The sequence below is a fragment of the Leuciscus leuciscus genome (genome assembly GCF_965113295.1).
Source record: "Leuciscus leuciscus genome assembly, chromosome: 4".
NCBI lineage: Eukaryota > Metazoa > Chordata > Actinopteri > Cypriniformes > Leuciscidae > Leuciscus > Leuciscus leuciscus.
The window spans coordinates 29,840,091-29,856,302 of record NC_138728.1 but is presented as its reverse complement, the minus strand read 5'-3'; the positions used below and the strand labels follow the sequence as shown (position 1 = coordinate 29,856,302).

The 16,212-nt window shown below is 41.3% G+C and overlaps 1 protein-coding gene and 1 long non-coding RNA gene across 2 annotated transcripts; one reads left to right on the top strand and one right to left on the bottom strand.

Moving 5' to 3' along the window:
• Positions 1-2,082: 2,082 nt before the first annotated feature.
• On the top strand, positions 2,083-3,920 carry LOC309496371 (uncharacterized protein; the record flags this gene model as incomplete). Its single annotated transcript, XM_082166365.1, has 4 exons — positions 2,083-2,348; positions 2,482-2,550; positions 2,839-2,935; positions 3,151-3,920. The coding sequence occupies exons 1-4, from the start codon at positions 2,340-2,342 to the stop codon at positions 3,918-3,920; spliced, it is 945 nt and encodes a 314-aa protein (XP_082022491.1). The 5' UTR covers positions 2,083-2,339.
• Positions 3,921-7,096: 3,176 nt separating this feature from the next.
• On the bottom strand, positions 7,097-7,880 carry LOC309496881. The gene is made up of 3 exons (XR_014205269.1): positions 7,840-7,880; positions 7,529-7,639; positions 7,097-7,347 (listed from the first exon to the last, which is right to left on the bottom strand). It is a non-coding gene; the product is annotated as an uncharacterized lncRNA (long non-coding RNA).
• Positions 7,881-16,212: the final 8,332 nt, after the last annotated feature.

Here is a 16,212-nt window from a genome sequence, read left to right as displayed (position 1 = left end):
TGACAATGGTTTTTCTCAAATAAAATGATGAAAATGCTCATTAGGCGTTCTCTCAGAGCAGCTCTGGAAATGTTCATGTATTCATGTCCTCGTATTGTTTGTGAGAAACTGAAAACACCTTGAGCTTGAGTAGGCTAGCCTATAGACGAAGCGGCGCAGCTCATTCCCACAGAGACACGCAGATCAAGCGAGTATATAGCAGTCTTTTTGTGCTTTAATATTCACAGACCATGTCGCGATTTGATTTAGTGCACAGCTCTACTTTCGATTTATTTATCCATCCATCAGTTTGGGTCTTTTACACCATCTGCGTTAAGGTCCTTGCACACTGAGTCCGAAATTTTCGCATGTTAAAAAATAAATACGACCTCACGTCTTGATTTTCTGCGTTTTTCGCATCCGTAGGAAGCATTTTCAATGGTGTTTTGACAATTCATAGCCACCGAATAACGAATACAAAAAAAAGCATACGAAAATGTTGGACTCAGTGTGCAAGTAGCCTACCTATACTGCAAATTCAATTGGAATGAATGACTGGATTCCGGGATTCCCTCTGCATCTAAATATAAACGGGACATACCTTTATCCGCGCATACCTTTATCCGCGCAGAGGGATGGTGTTCTATGTGTTTCCTCCTTTTTCAGCCACTTTGCATCCATTTTTTTTTGCAAATTGTATATCTATCCTCGAGGACAACCACGCGCAGTAGTTTACTGCACATCCAAATATTGCGGACGGTGTTGCGTCACTTTTTTTCTTTTGCACATTTGTTCTCCCGCCCTTGTAGTAGTTTCCGGAGCGCGATTTTTCCCCCCTTGTATTATTATTTATTTTAGATTTTTTTTTACTCAGTAACGGATATGATTTAAAATGTAGCGAAGTACAATACTTCAGTCAAAACGTACTTAAGTAAAAGTAAAATTACAGATTTTAAAAACTACTTTAAAAAGTAGAAGTACACAAAAAAACTACTCAATTACGTAACGCGAGTAAATGTAATTCGTTACTTTCCACCTCTGCTAGCTAGCTAACATAACATTACATTAGCTAGGTAGGTTAGCTTATGCTAACGTCAGTTTGGCGTCAGCTCAGATGTTCGTATGGTTATAAGGTGTTTAACCTACGTTAAACCCAACTAAAGTAAGATTATTCACAGGCTGAGTCAATACTACGGAGTCCGGGAAGTCCCCGCTACAATTGAGAATCACTTTAGGAATGCAGACGCAGTTAAGACAATTTTATGTATTCCACTTAATACACAATAAAACAATATACAATAAGATTCGTTAACAACGTATACCTCCTGGAGTTCTTCTAAAATGAGGGCGAGCCACAAATCCGTGAGTACAGTTTACAAACCCGTGGGAACGGATTGCGAAAGCGTGGGCACGGTTTATGAATTTGTGGGTAACGTACAGATTGCAAAAACTGAAGGCACGGTTTACAAAACCTGAGAGCGCGGATTATAAACTCGTGGGTTCGGTTTATTAATCCGTGGGCACGATTTGTTAAACCAAGGGAACAGTTTGATAATTCGTGAGTACGGTTTATAAACTGAGCGGACAGATTTTAAGACCGTCGCCACGGATTTTTTTTTCTCTGACAGGTGACTTCCCGGGCTCCGTACTATTCACCCATTTCATTTGTATTCTGATAGGAAGAACGTTATCCTCTATCTCTGTCAGTGTCAGCTAGCTAACATCAACATACGAGTGTCCCTTTTGCTACAAAGAACAATCCACAGTATATGCATTAATTATAGTTTTGTCTACCAGTGTCCAACATCATTGGCAGGGCGGTGGTTGTCAGGTCTAGGTGTTACAGGTCGATGAGGAAGCGAGAACAGCCCCATTATTTGAAGGTTTTTTTAGGAAGCTAAGGCATAATGGCAAGAAGTTTAACCCCTTACACTGTTACCTGTTTACATTAAGTCAGTCAACAGCCATGTGCAATAAATTGCTATACCTTTGTGACATACGTACGGTATGCAAAATATCAATATCATGATAATGTAACTTGGAATTTAAATTCTTTAATATCCTGTTTGTTGAATCCAACATGTTAATGGTGTAAGGGGTTAACTACTCTACTGCGGTTGCAGTTTTCCTAGGATTTTTGGTTAATTGAAATGCTCTTCCTTACATTTCTATATCATTTGCAGCAAGATTTTCATTTTAGTTTAACTTTATCAACTAAAATTATTAGTGTTGTGTCTTTAATGTAGATTGTTTTCCAAGCTGATGCAGCCGAACTTCAAGAAACCTCATGCAGCTGTACAGCAGGCAAGGTTCTGTGCAACCATCTAGTGGCCTTGTTGTTCCAGAGTGCCCATTACAGCATGTTGCAGGTAAGAGCTGTGGTCTGGGATGATGTTTACATGGGCAGGTTGATTGGAGTGACACTGGTTCTAGAGGTCTACCTTTGACTGTTAACAAGCACATCCTCAATCCCGGTTTGCTGTTCTATCTCTTGTTTTGCAGGTGAGAGCTGTACCACCACCTGTGGCCTGCACAGGCTCTCTGCAAACATGGCATCGACCAAGGACAAAGGTAAGATTGTAGCCGCGTGGAGCTGCACCGCATTGAATAGACTTCCAGTCTATTTTTCAGCCGTGGCGTGAGCTGCCCCGCGTGCCACCCTTCGCTCCACGAGCAGTGTGTCCCAAACGTTACACCTGGGACACACTGTTCACGGAGCGAAGCGTGGTGCGCGTGGCAGCTCACGCCACGGCTGAAAAATAGACTGGAAGTCTATTCAGTGCGGTGCAGCGCGTGGGGCAAGATACTGTCAAGCAAGATACTATTACAATCATGGCTACTTGTTAATATCATTCCCAGGGGATCCATGCAGAGCCGGTTCAGGACTTGGTTGTTAGGAGACCAAAGCCATCCGCCAGGAGTGTATGCAAATCAACACTCTATCAAGCATACACAGGTAATGTTACTACTGTAACTAATATCATACTGTTGGCTGCCGTATAATACATAATTGTATCTTGCCACTTTTATACACATAGATTATGTAGCAAATATAACACTGCAGTGAGCAAATCTCCAGAAAGACTCTTGACATCAGAATTGAAAACCAAAACAAGCTGCAAGAGATGTGTGGATAATTTAACTCTTACTGTTTTTAATTTTACGTTTCAGGATCCCTCCCTGACCCGCAAGTCTTGTCTCTTGGGAAAGGACTGAAAAACCTCAGGCCGCAACCACTAATATCCTCAGTGCTGCATGGCTTGTCTCAACTCTCCATGGTCGACTCCAGGTTCGGACCTGTGCCGCGAGGTTCACCCCTGTCCTACCAGTGTCCTCCTGTGGTCAAACGCGGAAATTATGTCCAACACCCAGATACACCAACATTCCCTAAACTGCCTTTAGAGGGGTCAACATTTCCCACTACTTTTCCAAACTTTGACCCAAACTCCCAACAGTTTCTCCATTTTGACATCTTAACTGTGACACACGAGATGGCAGCTGAGAGAGAGGAGCAGACACGTGAGCAGTCTGAGTGCCCATTATGGCAAGCTTTACGCAAGCCTAGAGTGACAGCTAGTAGGTTCTATGAGGTTAGCCATGTGAAAGGGCCATCTTCTGGCCAGACCCTGGCAGGGCGGATACTTAAGGGAGTAGGCCAAACTCCCGCCATGAAGAGGGGCCTTGAACGCGAGCCACAGGTGCTGGAACAATATTCAAAACATTTTAATGTAAATGTCTCACGCTGTGGATTTGTTATCCATCCTGATGCTCCTCACCTCGGGGCTAGCCCCGATGCAAGGGTATATGACCCTAGTGCCATTCCCTGTTTTGGGCTTGCTGAAGTTAAATGCCCAGACATCTCTAGCATTTCTGAGGCAGGACATGTAAAAATGGTGAATGGTCAGGCAAAACTGAAGCAGAATCATAAATACCACTGGTAGGTTCAAGGTCAATTGGCAGTAACTGGATTGAGTTGGTGTGATTTTATAACAGACACTGAGGGAGACTTCACCGTTGAAAGAGTCTGGAGGGATGATGAAATGATAAAAGAGATGAAAAAGAAGGTGGACCTGTACTTCTTTGGTACGTATATGAATGTGTATCTTCAGCAGAAAGTGAAATGAACAATGAATAAAGGAACTGAATTGATTTTATTAATTCCCTTTTTCTGAGTACATTATTTACATTATTTTGAATACTTTCAGGACGGACTGACATTTAGAATTGATTATAGAGGAATGACTTCTCATTAAATTATATACATCTCATTCAATTATATACATCTCATTAAATGATATACATCTCATTAAATTGTATACATCTCATTCAATTATATACATCTCATTCAATTATATACATCTCATTCAATTATATACATCTCATTCAATTGTATACATCTCATTCAATTATATACATCTCATTCAATTATATACATCTCATTAAATTGTATACATCTCATTCAATTATATACATCTCATTAAATTATATACATCTCATTCAATTATATACAATGTTTTCAGTATACAGTTAAATGCATGTGATCGGGGGAAACACTATTCAACAGGGATGTAGCCTTTTAAATCAAGTGGTCCCTGGAAGTTGGTCATCACACAGCAGACGGTCCACAGCTGGTTGACTGTCCCAGACAAGGTTAGAGGAACAGTGTGTTGCCAGATGCGGTATTCCTTGACTCTGCGTATTGCTCTTTCCACGAGGATTCGAAGTCGGGCGATTGCTTGTGTTTTTAGAGCATCCTCTTTGGTGAACTGCGCTGTGGTTAGAGATGAAATAAGTTAATTTCTATTATTTCAGTGAGTGCCTCAGTCCTTTATAAACATTTGTCTGCACATCTTAATGATTATCATTTTGGTCACAGTTTTAATTTGAAATGTTCATTCCTTTCATGCCTACCTGTCATCTTGAAGGGTGGTATAATCAGCGTTGCCCCACGGTCAGCTAGCAGCTTCTCGATGGTGAAACCCTTGTCTGCCATGCAGCCATCTCCTGGCTCCAGTAAGTCGAGCAGTCCACTTCGTTCAGTCAGCTCTCGGTCAGAGATGGAGCCGGTGAAGAGACTTGACACAAAAGTCACAGCACCACATGGGGCAATCCCAATTAATCCCTTAAAGGTCGTCGTGTTTTTGTACGATGAGAAAACCTCTGACTGGAGAGTGAGGGATGATGGATTCTGGCATCGCACCTCGGTGCAGTCGATGATTACCCGAACATCTGGACTGTACAGCACAAATTTGCTTGGCATGGTGTTCTTGACTTGCTGTTTACTCATCCAGATGGGAAGGGAGCCAAGGAGCAGGTAAAGGTAGTTGGCCCACGTTATAACAACACGTGAGACAGTGGACACACTGACCTGAAACATGTCAGCCAGCACCTTCTCTTGCAGGCCTGCAGCAACTCGACAGCAGAAAAGAAAAAACTCATCAACCAGTTGCAGTCTACGCGTTGGACTGGGAGAAATCGGTTCAAATGTTTGTCCCTTTTTCTGAGCTTTCGACCAATAAACCACCATGGAGGCAGATGGTTGAATAGCCTCCCAGAAGTAACAAAAAACATCTCTTGAAGTGAATCTTGTGTAAAAAAGGATGTCCTTGTCTGAGACACAAAATCGGTGAAAAAGCACTTGACTCACTTTCAGCTGTGACAGCTCTGTTGTCAGCTCCTTGACTTCGTCTTCCAATTGCTGTATGCGTGCAGCAGCAGCATCCAGTGCACCTGTATGAGATGAGAGAAAAAAATAATTTATTAATTACAAAAATCAACACAAAAATAAACGTTAAAATACTCAACAAATGTTTACTTCATCCCAATTACAAGCAATATAAACTGCATATATGGTTAATATTTGAAGAGTTCAGATGCAAAAGCCTCTAAGTGCCATCTGAAATGTTCTTCTAGAATAATAATTTTTATGAAGCTCGTATATTTAAGTTCAGTAATTTTCACTTAAATGGCAATGAAAATGAATTGCCATTTAAGTGAAATAACTGAACTTAAATAAGCTTGATAAAAATGATCATTCTAGAAGAAAATTTCAGATGGCACTTAGAGGCTTTTGCATCTGAACTCTTCATTTTCTCTTTACCTTTGTTAGATCACATTTAAGAATTACAACCCTGTGCGGGAACGGCAGGTGTATAAACACAAAACTCACTCTTGCACTCACACAAAATCTCTCTCAAACGTACGTACACACTCACGCGCACACACACACACACACTTGGATATGTGGTTTACGGGGACTTTCCATAGGCGTTATGGTTTTTCTAATGTACAAACTGTATAATCTATCACCCTACAAACCCTACCCCTAAACCTACCAATCAGAGAAAACTTTTGGCCTTTTTGGATTTCAAAAAACACCATTTAGTTTTTTTTTTTTAAGCCGTTTGGTTTATGAGGACACAGATGTCCTCATAAACCACATTTCAGAACACAAGCAAGGCGGCAAACAAGGACATACCTGGTTTAGGAGCAGAACCGTAATCATGTTCAGTCATCACCACCGAAGCTGCGACCTCCTCCATCGCCTCTTCCTCACATGGAAGGGACTGCTCCAGAGGAAGGGCTAGGCAAATGTCATGGCCTAAGCGAGTTGATGCTCTTTTATAAGCGGACTCCCTTCTTGGAGTCCCTTCTCCCCAGTTGTTCCACTGGAAACGGGAGGGCACAGACCCGATTTTCAGACGCTTGATGCGACCCCGGTTGGTAAAGTTAGCCATGTCAGCTAACGCTAGCCTGCTATCGTTAGTGTAGTAGTCTGATTCACTAAAGTGCCGGCTACAAACAAACGTGCTACCTTGTTTTATTTTAAAGTTTGGCCCTTCATCCCGACGAACCACTTTAATCCACTTCTTCCTTAGACTCAATTCAGTCGGGAATCCATGAAAACTTAAGTAGGGTTGCCGTTGTTTGTTTGATTTACAAAGTGGAACAGAGCAGTGACATCTAGCCTTCGTTTCAGCCATTGTTGAACTGCGCCGGAAGTGGATATGCACAGAGTTGACAAATCCCGCCCATGAAACCCGGAAGCGTGATAATCCCCTATTGGCATTATTACTCAACTGCCACATCTTCCTCAAACATCTCTGGCTCGCGGATGGGGTGCTGTAGCATCCCAAGCTCCCACAGCTGGTTTGGGGTAAGGAAGCCCTCTGTCCTGATAGGATGATCGTTCCATCCAGCAGAAAACTTGGCCAAATCAGCCTTGAGTCTTGGGAGGAAGGTGTACTGAGCACAGAAGAGATGGAGATTATCCGAGATGTCGAGGGATCCATCTTCCTCCAGGCTGTGTAATACGCATAGTTAACGTGAGTAACTCCTGTCCAAACGTCCCTCCACAGACGTTCGATTCTACAATTCGTACATAGAAAAGTTCCCCATGGGTCAATCAAACTATGTAAAAGAATAGCCAAACAGCAATTCAACTGGAGTAAATATCACACTGAAGGGCACACCAACAATAACAAGACATGTCATGTACCTAGTTGGATCTTGAGGTAATTTGATAATCATTGCAAAAGGAATAATTCACCTCTGGTTGTGCACGCTTTTTCCACTTATAAAGCTTCCATGTCCTGTGCCTCTCATAGTGAACATCATCTGGGCAATGCTGACATTTTCAACACCCTGGTCACCTCTTACCCTGTAACACATCAGCTTTTGAAATTAGTATCCATCCAACTGAATCAACAAAACTTAACTAAAAATACTGGATCATTTCCTCACACAGGCTCATGAAAACTAAATGCAGCATTGAATAAATCCTGATAATTTCATGTTTCATAAACAGCTGACAAATTATTCATATTGCTTAAACGATACTATGAGAACAGCATTACTCACTTGTAAGGCCATCCAAATCTCCTCACTCCATCCAGAAAAAACTGAAGCGCAGTACTCGCTGTGTTGTTGGACGCAGCATTGAGGTACATGATCTAAAGGGTGGAAAACGGACATGAGTAATACTAATAATAGTTATGGGATGGTTGTCATAACATGGACACCCTACGAAAAAAATGATGGATTATACCAGCAATATTTTCATGAGTATGTACTTTGTTACAGTAGGAAACTTACCTTCCTTGAGTAACCATCGATGCCACCGAATATCACCATGTTATATCTGGCGAAAAAAAGGACATGGTTTAATTATAAAGAAAGAAGCAGAGGATAATTGCCCACAAAAAATAATGCCAATGATAACTATTTTAAGTCCTGCTATATTCAAATGTAATAAACACACCTAATGAGTTTATGATTGGTGTCTATGCGCTGCAGAAAATGTGGGCCTTGAACACAGTATTTTCGCCGAACAACACAGCCCATACTTGTCATTCTTGACAAGATGCCCTCTGTATCAACTCTATGCATAGAGGCCTTGAGTCTGGTCCATTGTACATGGTGGCCCTCTGCTTCAAGACACCCCTTGACAATCTGGTATCCAGCATGAAGTAGTCTAGATTTGATGGCTCTCACTTCATTATCCAGAGCATCATCAGTCATGGTGGAATACAGGCTCCTAACTGACATATTGTTCTCCTGCATCCTCCTGTATATGGTTCTTCTTGAGACTCCAAGAATGTCTGCTACACATGTGGCAGGTAGACCTAGATGAAGAAGACTTTGGAGGTGGTCCTCTGTGACCTGTAGTCTAAAACGTCCATGGGGACCTATACTCCTCACCACAGATATTGAGGGGGGAGGTTTATTCCGCAGGTCTAACAAACTGCTCAGTTGATGGAGGGCTTCACAGATATCATTAGGCAGAGCTACATTCTCCATTGCATTTATGAAGGCCCTCTCTTGGGGTCACTATGTATTCCAAATAATCAAGATCAGGAGGGTTGTTGTTGAGTGCACACTGTAGTCTTTCCCTCAGTCTGGCTAAGCACTCCTGAATGACAATGTTCTGCAAAAGCAATGTAATGAATTGTTAACATACACCATCTACTGTAGTAATGCAACCCATTTCATCAGCTGGAGCTATTCTTTTCTGATATCACTGAGAAACACTGTCAAACTATGTATTAGATGACATGATGTCATACATTAATAATAGGGTTACTATTAATATAATTTATTGTGGTACTAATAATATTCCAAATAGGAGATGTGAGCTACAGAGAGGTAGCTGGTAACATAATAATCTAGAAGTAGTAAAGGTTGAAAGTAGTAGGAACTTTTCATTGCAAATAAATGTAATTACTTTATCATAAACAGATTAATTGATCACTGATTGCTATGGATTTCATGTCAAGTTGATATCAAATGTGATGGAGGCAATGGATGAGGAACCACCAAAATTAAGGATTAGTAGCAAACCAGTTGCATTTGTTATGTGACTACAAGCCAACTAGTTATGTTACAATATTGCCAGATATGTTTCCTATACCATGGTAACAGTAAAAACTAATTTGTAACTGGTTGGATTGTGCCCATAATCACTATAACGTTAAGTTTCACCTTGCTAAACTTTGTGCAGATCACAGCATAAGTTGGTCAAAAATGAATCTCCAAAAGAACAGCTGGGTTGTTTTAAGTCACAGGTGGGACTGGCAAGTTAGCTAGCACGATCGATGCCTTCTATTTCTAGATCTGGTACTTATCTGTGCTAACGACATGATCACTGTCACTAGATATAAAGAAATCAGTGACTTTCACTCGGTGCTATTCACTGGCAGTAAAAAAAGGGGGTCGTTATTGTACACACTGCTATTTGTAGACTAGCTCCAGCGCTCCTTGCTGCGTTGCTAAATTAATAACGTTAGCTGAAACAATGTTAATGTGCTAGTCATAGATAGAACAATGGTGCTAGCTAGTCGTCTAATGTAATTGTAAAAATGATTTGTGTATGCTCGCGGACTAAACGAAACGCAAAATAGCTATAACATTAACAACAGTTAAACAAAAGATCGTTAGATCGTAAACAAATAAATTGTCATTACCGTATTTGTCCCAGCCGAATCCATGGTTGTCACGCCAGTCTCGGCAAGGCAAGCACTTCTTCCTTGTATCTTGGCGGGTACGTTCTATGCTCCAAAACGTAGGTGCTGATTGGCCCAAGAGGAGTCCTGTGCGCCAATGAACGCTAACTATCGATCTGCGCTCGATTGCTCTTCCTTCATCCTCCAACTACCCGGATGTCTGTGTCACAGTAACTTGAAATTGAATTTGAGAACTGAATCTGAATTGTAAGAACTGAATGTGAGGATATAGAGAGTTTAATTTTCAGTGAGGATCAAATTTTATTGGACTTCAGTTCCAAACGAATAAATTCAATTTCAAATTATACAATTCAGATTCGGTTTTTCAATGCAATTATTCAAATTAAACAATACAATTTCAAATTATGTGATTCAAATTCAGTTTTCCAATGCAATTATTCAAGTTTAGCAATTCAAATTCAAATATATATATTTTTAATTCAGTTTCTGGTGGCACATATTTCAGCCCATAGCCCACCATGCTGTCTGTAATTAATGTTTGTTGCCTCTGTTTTTATGTTTGTATTGCATATGTAATGTGATTTGCAACTGCAATCGCTCATTACTTGGACTGGGCAAATTTCCATTGTCCGTTTATGTGTAAACTGCTTGTTACTTACTGTCATTGTGAACGTCCTTGAGCTTGGGAAAGGCGCTATATAAATTAAACTTATTATTATTATTATTATTATTATTACACAACTCTCTAAATAGCGTACATTTCAAAGTTGCAACCTTGATCAGAGTGAATACTGCATGGGACCCCAAATCTGCACACCCACTCCTGCACAAGAACCTTGGCTATAGACGCTGTCTCCTGGTTTGGAAGTGCGAACGCTTCGGTCCACTTCGAGAAATAATCCCGATCACCAGAATATACTTATTTTTCTCCCCAGTTAAGGGCAGAGGGCCCAAGATATCTACTGCTACACGTTCAAAAGGCCAAGATACAACAGAAGGCTGTAAAGGGGTACAAACATTTAGCTCAGATTTACGAGAGGCACATTCCGTACATTACCTACACCACTTCTTTACATCCTCAAACCACCCGGGCCAAAAAAACCTGTCTTTTACTTTCGCCTGCAATTTTTGTACACCTAGGTGGCCACCTGCTGCAGAGTTATGCAACATTTTCAACACATCTGGGACCATCACCTTCAGAAGTACCACCTGAATCTTTAGCCAAAAGTATTAAGGGGCGGCTTACACACTAACCAACCTCGCTCAAACTCCAGTTGGGCCGACACGGGCAAACATCCCATCACTTCCACCCTTGTTTGTGCCTCCACACACCCCTCCCCCCTTAAACCACAGCTGCGCTACAATCTGTAAGACAGCATCCCTCTTCTGTGCCCCCACCAAATCATCTCATCCCCTCAGAAGGAGCCGCTGCACGCACAGCGCAAACAGAAGCACTGACATCCAGCTACAGATCTAACGAATCCACGGCACCAAATGATGGCAATCGTGAAAGTGCATCCGCATTAACATGCTTTTTCCTGGGGCGGTGCACAATTTTGTATTGAAAACTTGCCAACTGTTCAACCCATCTAGCCAGCTGTCCCTCCAGCCTCTGAAAGATATGAAGGCACCTTAAAGAGCTATGGTCTGTACACAACATAAATCCTTTCCTGAGCAAATAATGTTTAAAGTATTTAGTAAATACAACCAAACCAAGCAGTTCCTTTTTTCGTGGTGGCATACTTGCGCTCCTGTTTTGTTAAAGTTTGATTTGCACACGCCACAACCCGCTCCAAGCCATCCTCCTCCTGTGACAAAACTGCACCACTCGCATCAGTGTCTAGAATGAACGGCTTGTGCAGGTCAGGATATGCAAGGACTGGAGTTGTCACAAGAACTGTTTTGAGCTATACAAATGCCTGCTGACACTCATCATCCCACTTAAACTTCCGACCTTTCTCCGTGAGACGGTGTAATGGTTGTGCAATTTCAGGAACCCCTTAATAAATCGACGGTAATTAGATGCTAAACCCACAAAATTTCGCACCTCAGACTGATTCTTGGTACGGGCCATTGCCTTACTGCATCTATTTTAGCTTGATCCGCTCGCACGCCATCCGCCGATATAATGTGCCCCAAATAATGAACCTGAGTGGCAAACAATGCACATTTGGACGGTTTAACCTTCAGATTAGCGTGGCGTAATTTACAGAGGACCTCATCCAGCCGCTGTAGATGTTCCCCAAATGTTCTCCCAAAAACAATAATATCATCTAAATAAACAAGGCAAGTGGTCAACTGCAAATCCGTGTAGCGTTTATACGCCCACGTATAAATCTAATTAATTATTATTCATAACGAATTATGATCAATAATTAATAATTTAATTATTTTCAGAATTTACTGTAGCAGAATCAATAGTATGATTAGTCTATCAGTTCATCCAATGAACAGAAAGCATAAACAGTTATTAACTCTAGGAAATATAATATCTTCCTGGCCAAGAAAGAAGAATCCCCCCCCCCCCCCCCCCCCCCCCCCAACAGTAAATTAAGAACTAAATCCAGGGTAAGCATAGGTACTTAGATCGAAGTTCAAGACAATACAATTTGTATGAAGATAACACCAGTAATCTCTTTGTTCAAATACAAACAATACTTTATTGATTATATACTAACACATAAAACTAATATCTAACACAAATACACACACACACACATTCATACGAGTTGCAGAAGGAAAAAGAGTAAGGAAAGATTAAGTTTTAAGAGTGAGTTTAAGAGTGAGATGATGAAATCCCAAGTTTCTATATGCACCTATAAGACATGACCTGGAACGAACCATCAATCATTAATTTAACCCTTCTATCGTTTCTTAGATAGGTTATTACATTGATATCAATACACCAGTTCAGCTTAAAAGTCTGGAGGCAGTACTTGCTTGTCTTTGCTTTGGGGATTCCCTTTGTCTGTAAAAAGGGGGTTTCCCGAGTTCATTCGTTGGCTGGTGTCCTCGTGCCTGATGTCTGGGGCGGCCAGTCACGTGGTGTGCTGGCGGAATGAAAGTCTTTGTTTGAAGCTGGCTTTGCAGAAGAAACGTGGCTCGAAATCTTGTCGCAAAACTTAACTTAGAACCGAGACTCACAACGGAAAATAAAGGAAAACTTAGAAAAGAAAAGACAACTTAGACGAGAGTAGTAAGATGGCTTGAATAAAGCTGTTGAACCCGTTCTTCTGATCTTAATTTGGGTTCTTTGTCTCTGCGTTTACATGGTTACTGGTCTGATTGAGATCTTCATCTTTTTCTGCCCATCGCTCTTGAGAGTGATAGCAGAGCATTTCTTGGGGGTGAACCCAGAGAGCGAGAGCACAGAGAGAGCTCTTCTCTATCAGAACATTTTGAACGAACCAAGAGCAGAGCTAGAGAGCAGAGTTAGAGAGCTTTGTTTCGGGTCTAAGATTTTAACTTAAAGTTTGTCCAACCTCCAGGATGAGTTCTGGCCAATTAGACACTGGCTAAATTTAGGAGGTGGCATTCTTTTCAGTTCTGATCGTAAATTATCTTATCTGGGGGGGGTTATCTGTTCTCTCGCTCTTAAGCAGAGAGAACAGAGGCCACAGTTTAGACATGATTTCTAATTATCAGAATATGAAACATTTTACACAGATTTAATTCCAGCCATCTTGCTAGTTGTGTTCGTAAGATAGCATTGATATGAAACAGTACACACTTTCATTCACACCTCTAATAGTTATAACAATTACATGAATTATATGGGATCAAAGCATATTAAAACACACACAACACACGTAAAACAACATAGAATTCTGTAATTGCGTGATGTCTGATCATAAGTCCATTGAAAATTGTTCTTGAATGATTTTATGTATAGTTATTGGTAAGAATCAGTTCTCTGGTTTGAAGAGAAAAGAATTCTGTTTGTTCGTTCAGAGGTCTTAAGGAGGAGGGGTTCAGGAATGTTGTGGGGGTTCAGTAACATCTGCTGGTATCGATCCGTCTTGCAAACTATCACAGTTGACCAATAAAAGTCGTTGGTCCGCAGACTTCCTGGAGACTGTGAATGATTCATGGCTCTGGGTTGGGTAATTTGAATCTGGAATGTGAGGACTCTTGTGTGATACCTTGGTCTCTGTCTTTCTCTTAACCAATCAGTAATTTGGCAACAAAGCTAGCGTTGACCAGTTATGTGTTAGTGCTGGGGGCTCTTTTAAATAGCCAGACCGGTCGGCGCCTGGATCCCGTGACAAGATGGATGAGGATACGAAGTCCTGACCAAATCTTCCTCTTTGTTCATCGAGAAGCAGAGAGTTTGAATTCATATTCTGGACGAAGATTAGTCTGTGTTTGGTTCAAACTCATTGTCGCTACATCCGCCAAAACCAAATCTACAAGGCGCTGAAATGTGCTTGGTGCGTTGAATAATCCGAAACTTAAAACATTAAATTAAAATAGCCCCTGCCGTGTTATAAAAGTGGTCTTGTGTTTTTCCTTGGGGTCCATCTCGACCTGCCAGTATCCACTGGCCAGGTCAAGAGTGGAAAACCACCAGGCATGAGCAAGGCTATCCAACGCATCATCAATACATGGTAGGGGATACGCAACTTTTTTCATTACATCATTCAGTTGCCTGTAATCCACACAAAATCGAAGGGTCCCATCTTTCTTACGAACGGGAACCACAGGCGCTCCCCACGGACTGCATGATGGCTGTATAATTCCGTATACCTGCATATCCTTGATATGCTCAGTCACTTCAGCTTGTAAATGAAGGGGAACTTAATAGGAGGTAATTTAATAGGCTGGGCATCCCCCGTCTCGATCTGATGAGCTATTACTTGTGTCCTCCCCAAATCTGTATCATTTATACTAAAAACCGACATATTCTTTCACAATAACTCGCGCACATTTCAGCCTCCCCAAAGCCCTTTTCATTTATATTTAGCCCATCTATAAGTGTGTCAACAGGGAATGTTGTACCCATGGCGAAGCCATCTCCCTCCTCCACCACAATGTCACAAAATATAGTACCCACTTTCATTCCACACTTTAAAAAATGGGTGTCATAAGTAACATTAATTACATCGTTCGCGAACGAGCCGGCTCTAAGAGCCAATTGTCTGTAGAGAACGTGAAGAGCGACTCTCGTCGGGGAGAGACGAATCTTCAGCCGCAAGCAGGGGCGGGACTTTTTATTTTGATGGGCACACCATGCGGCCAATCACATGGGAGGACAGACTAGGATCATACCATTATGTGAAAGAAGGAAGGTGGACACGCGCTCCGGAGATAGCGAGTGTAGTGGTACAGGGCCAGATAGCGACAAAGAGAGGTTGGGTTAGCCGGATTTGAATGCAAGCGCGTTGGGAGAAAGCAAGCAGCAACCTTTGTGTCTCTCTCTTGAAACCAACACGGAAGTGACTTAAACTGCAATTCATCATCTGGCTGCTAGATACTGGATGCAAAAGGGAATCAATCCCATTTATCCTCCATGTTAAAATGGCAAATTTTACAGCAGAAATAAAAAATATTACAGCCTGGTGCAAAAAATTATTTTGGTCTACAACGCTAATTTTGCCCTTCATGACAACTGCGAGGGGGGTGATTTTTTTTATAACTTATCTGTTTAAATTATATTAAGCCTTAAAGTTCTGCATAATTGAGGGTGTGGATTGCCGCTGCTGTCACTACTAGCCGTTTGTCTTTTGTATGTTAGCAGTCACGTCACCTCACCTAATTCCAGCTGCTGAACTTGGCATCTCTGCCGTGTTTGTGCTTTTTTTCTGGATATTTCATAAAATGTAATACACGCATTATAGATTCTGTCATTGTCGAGTATCGAGAGAACAACCAGTGCTGTTTTTCAGTTGTTTTCCTCTGTGAACATGCACTAATGGATGTCTGACAGTTTCATTGCTTTTTTAAGTTTTTAGATTTAAAAATGTCTATAAATGTAGAGGCTACACTCGTTCTGCGGTACCGTTGCTCTCACGGAACAGATAGACTTGATATGATTATTTAACTCTTTTTTTTTATAACTTGTGTGTAGTGAAATCCTGCAGGTGTCAGTGCTTTCTCTGTCCATGCAATAAATACACATCCTTGAATGAGCGCGGATTTCTAGCGCATTTACTTGAACCTCTTAGGTAATATCTATGGTTTGACCCATTTGAGAGGTGGCCAAAATCAGAATTTAAAATGGACTGAATAAAGCTCTTGTAATGACTGAGACAAATCAGACACAATTATTTGT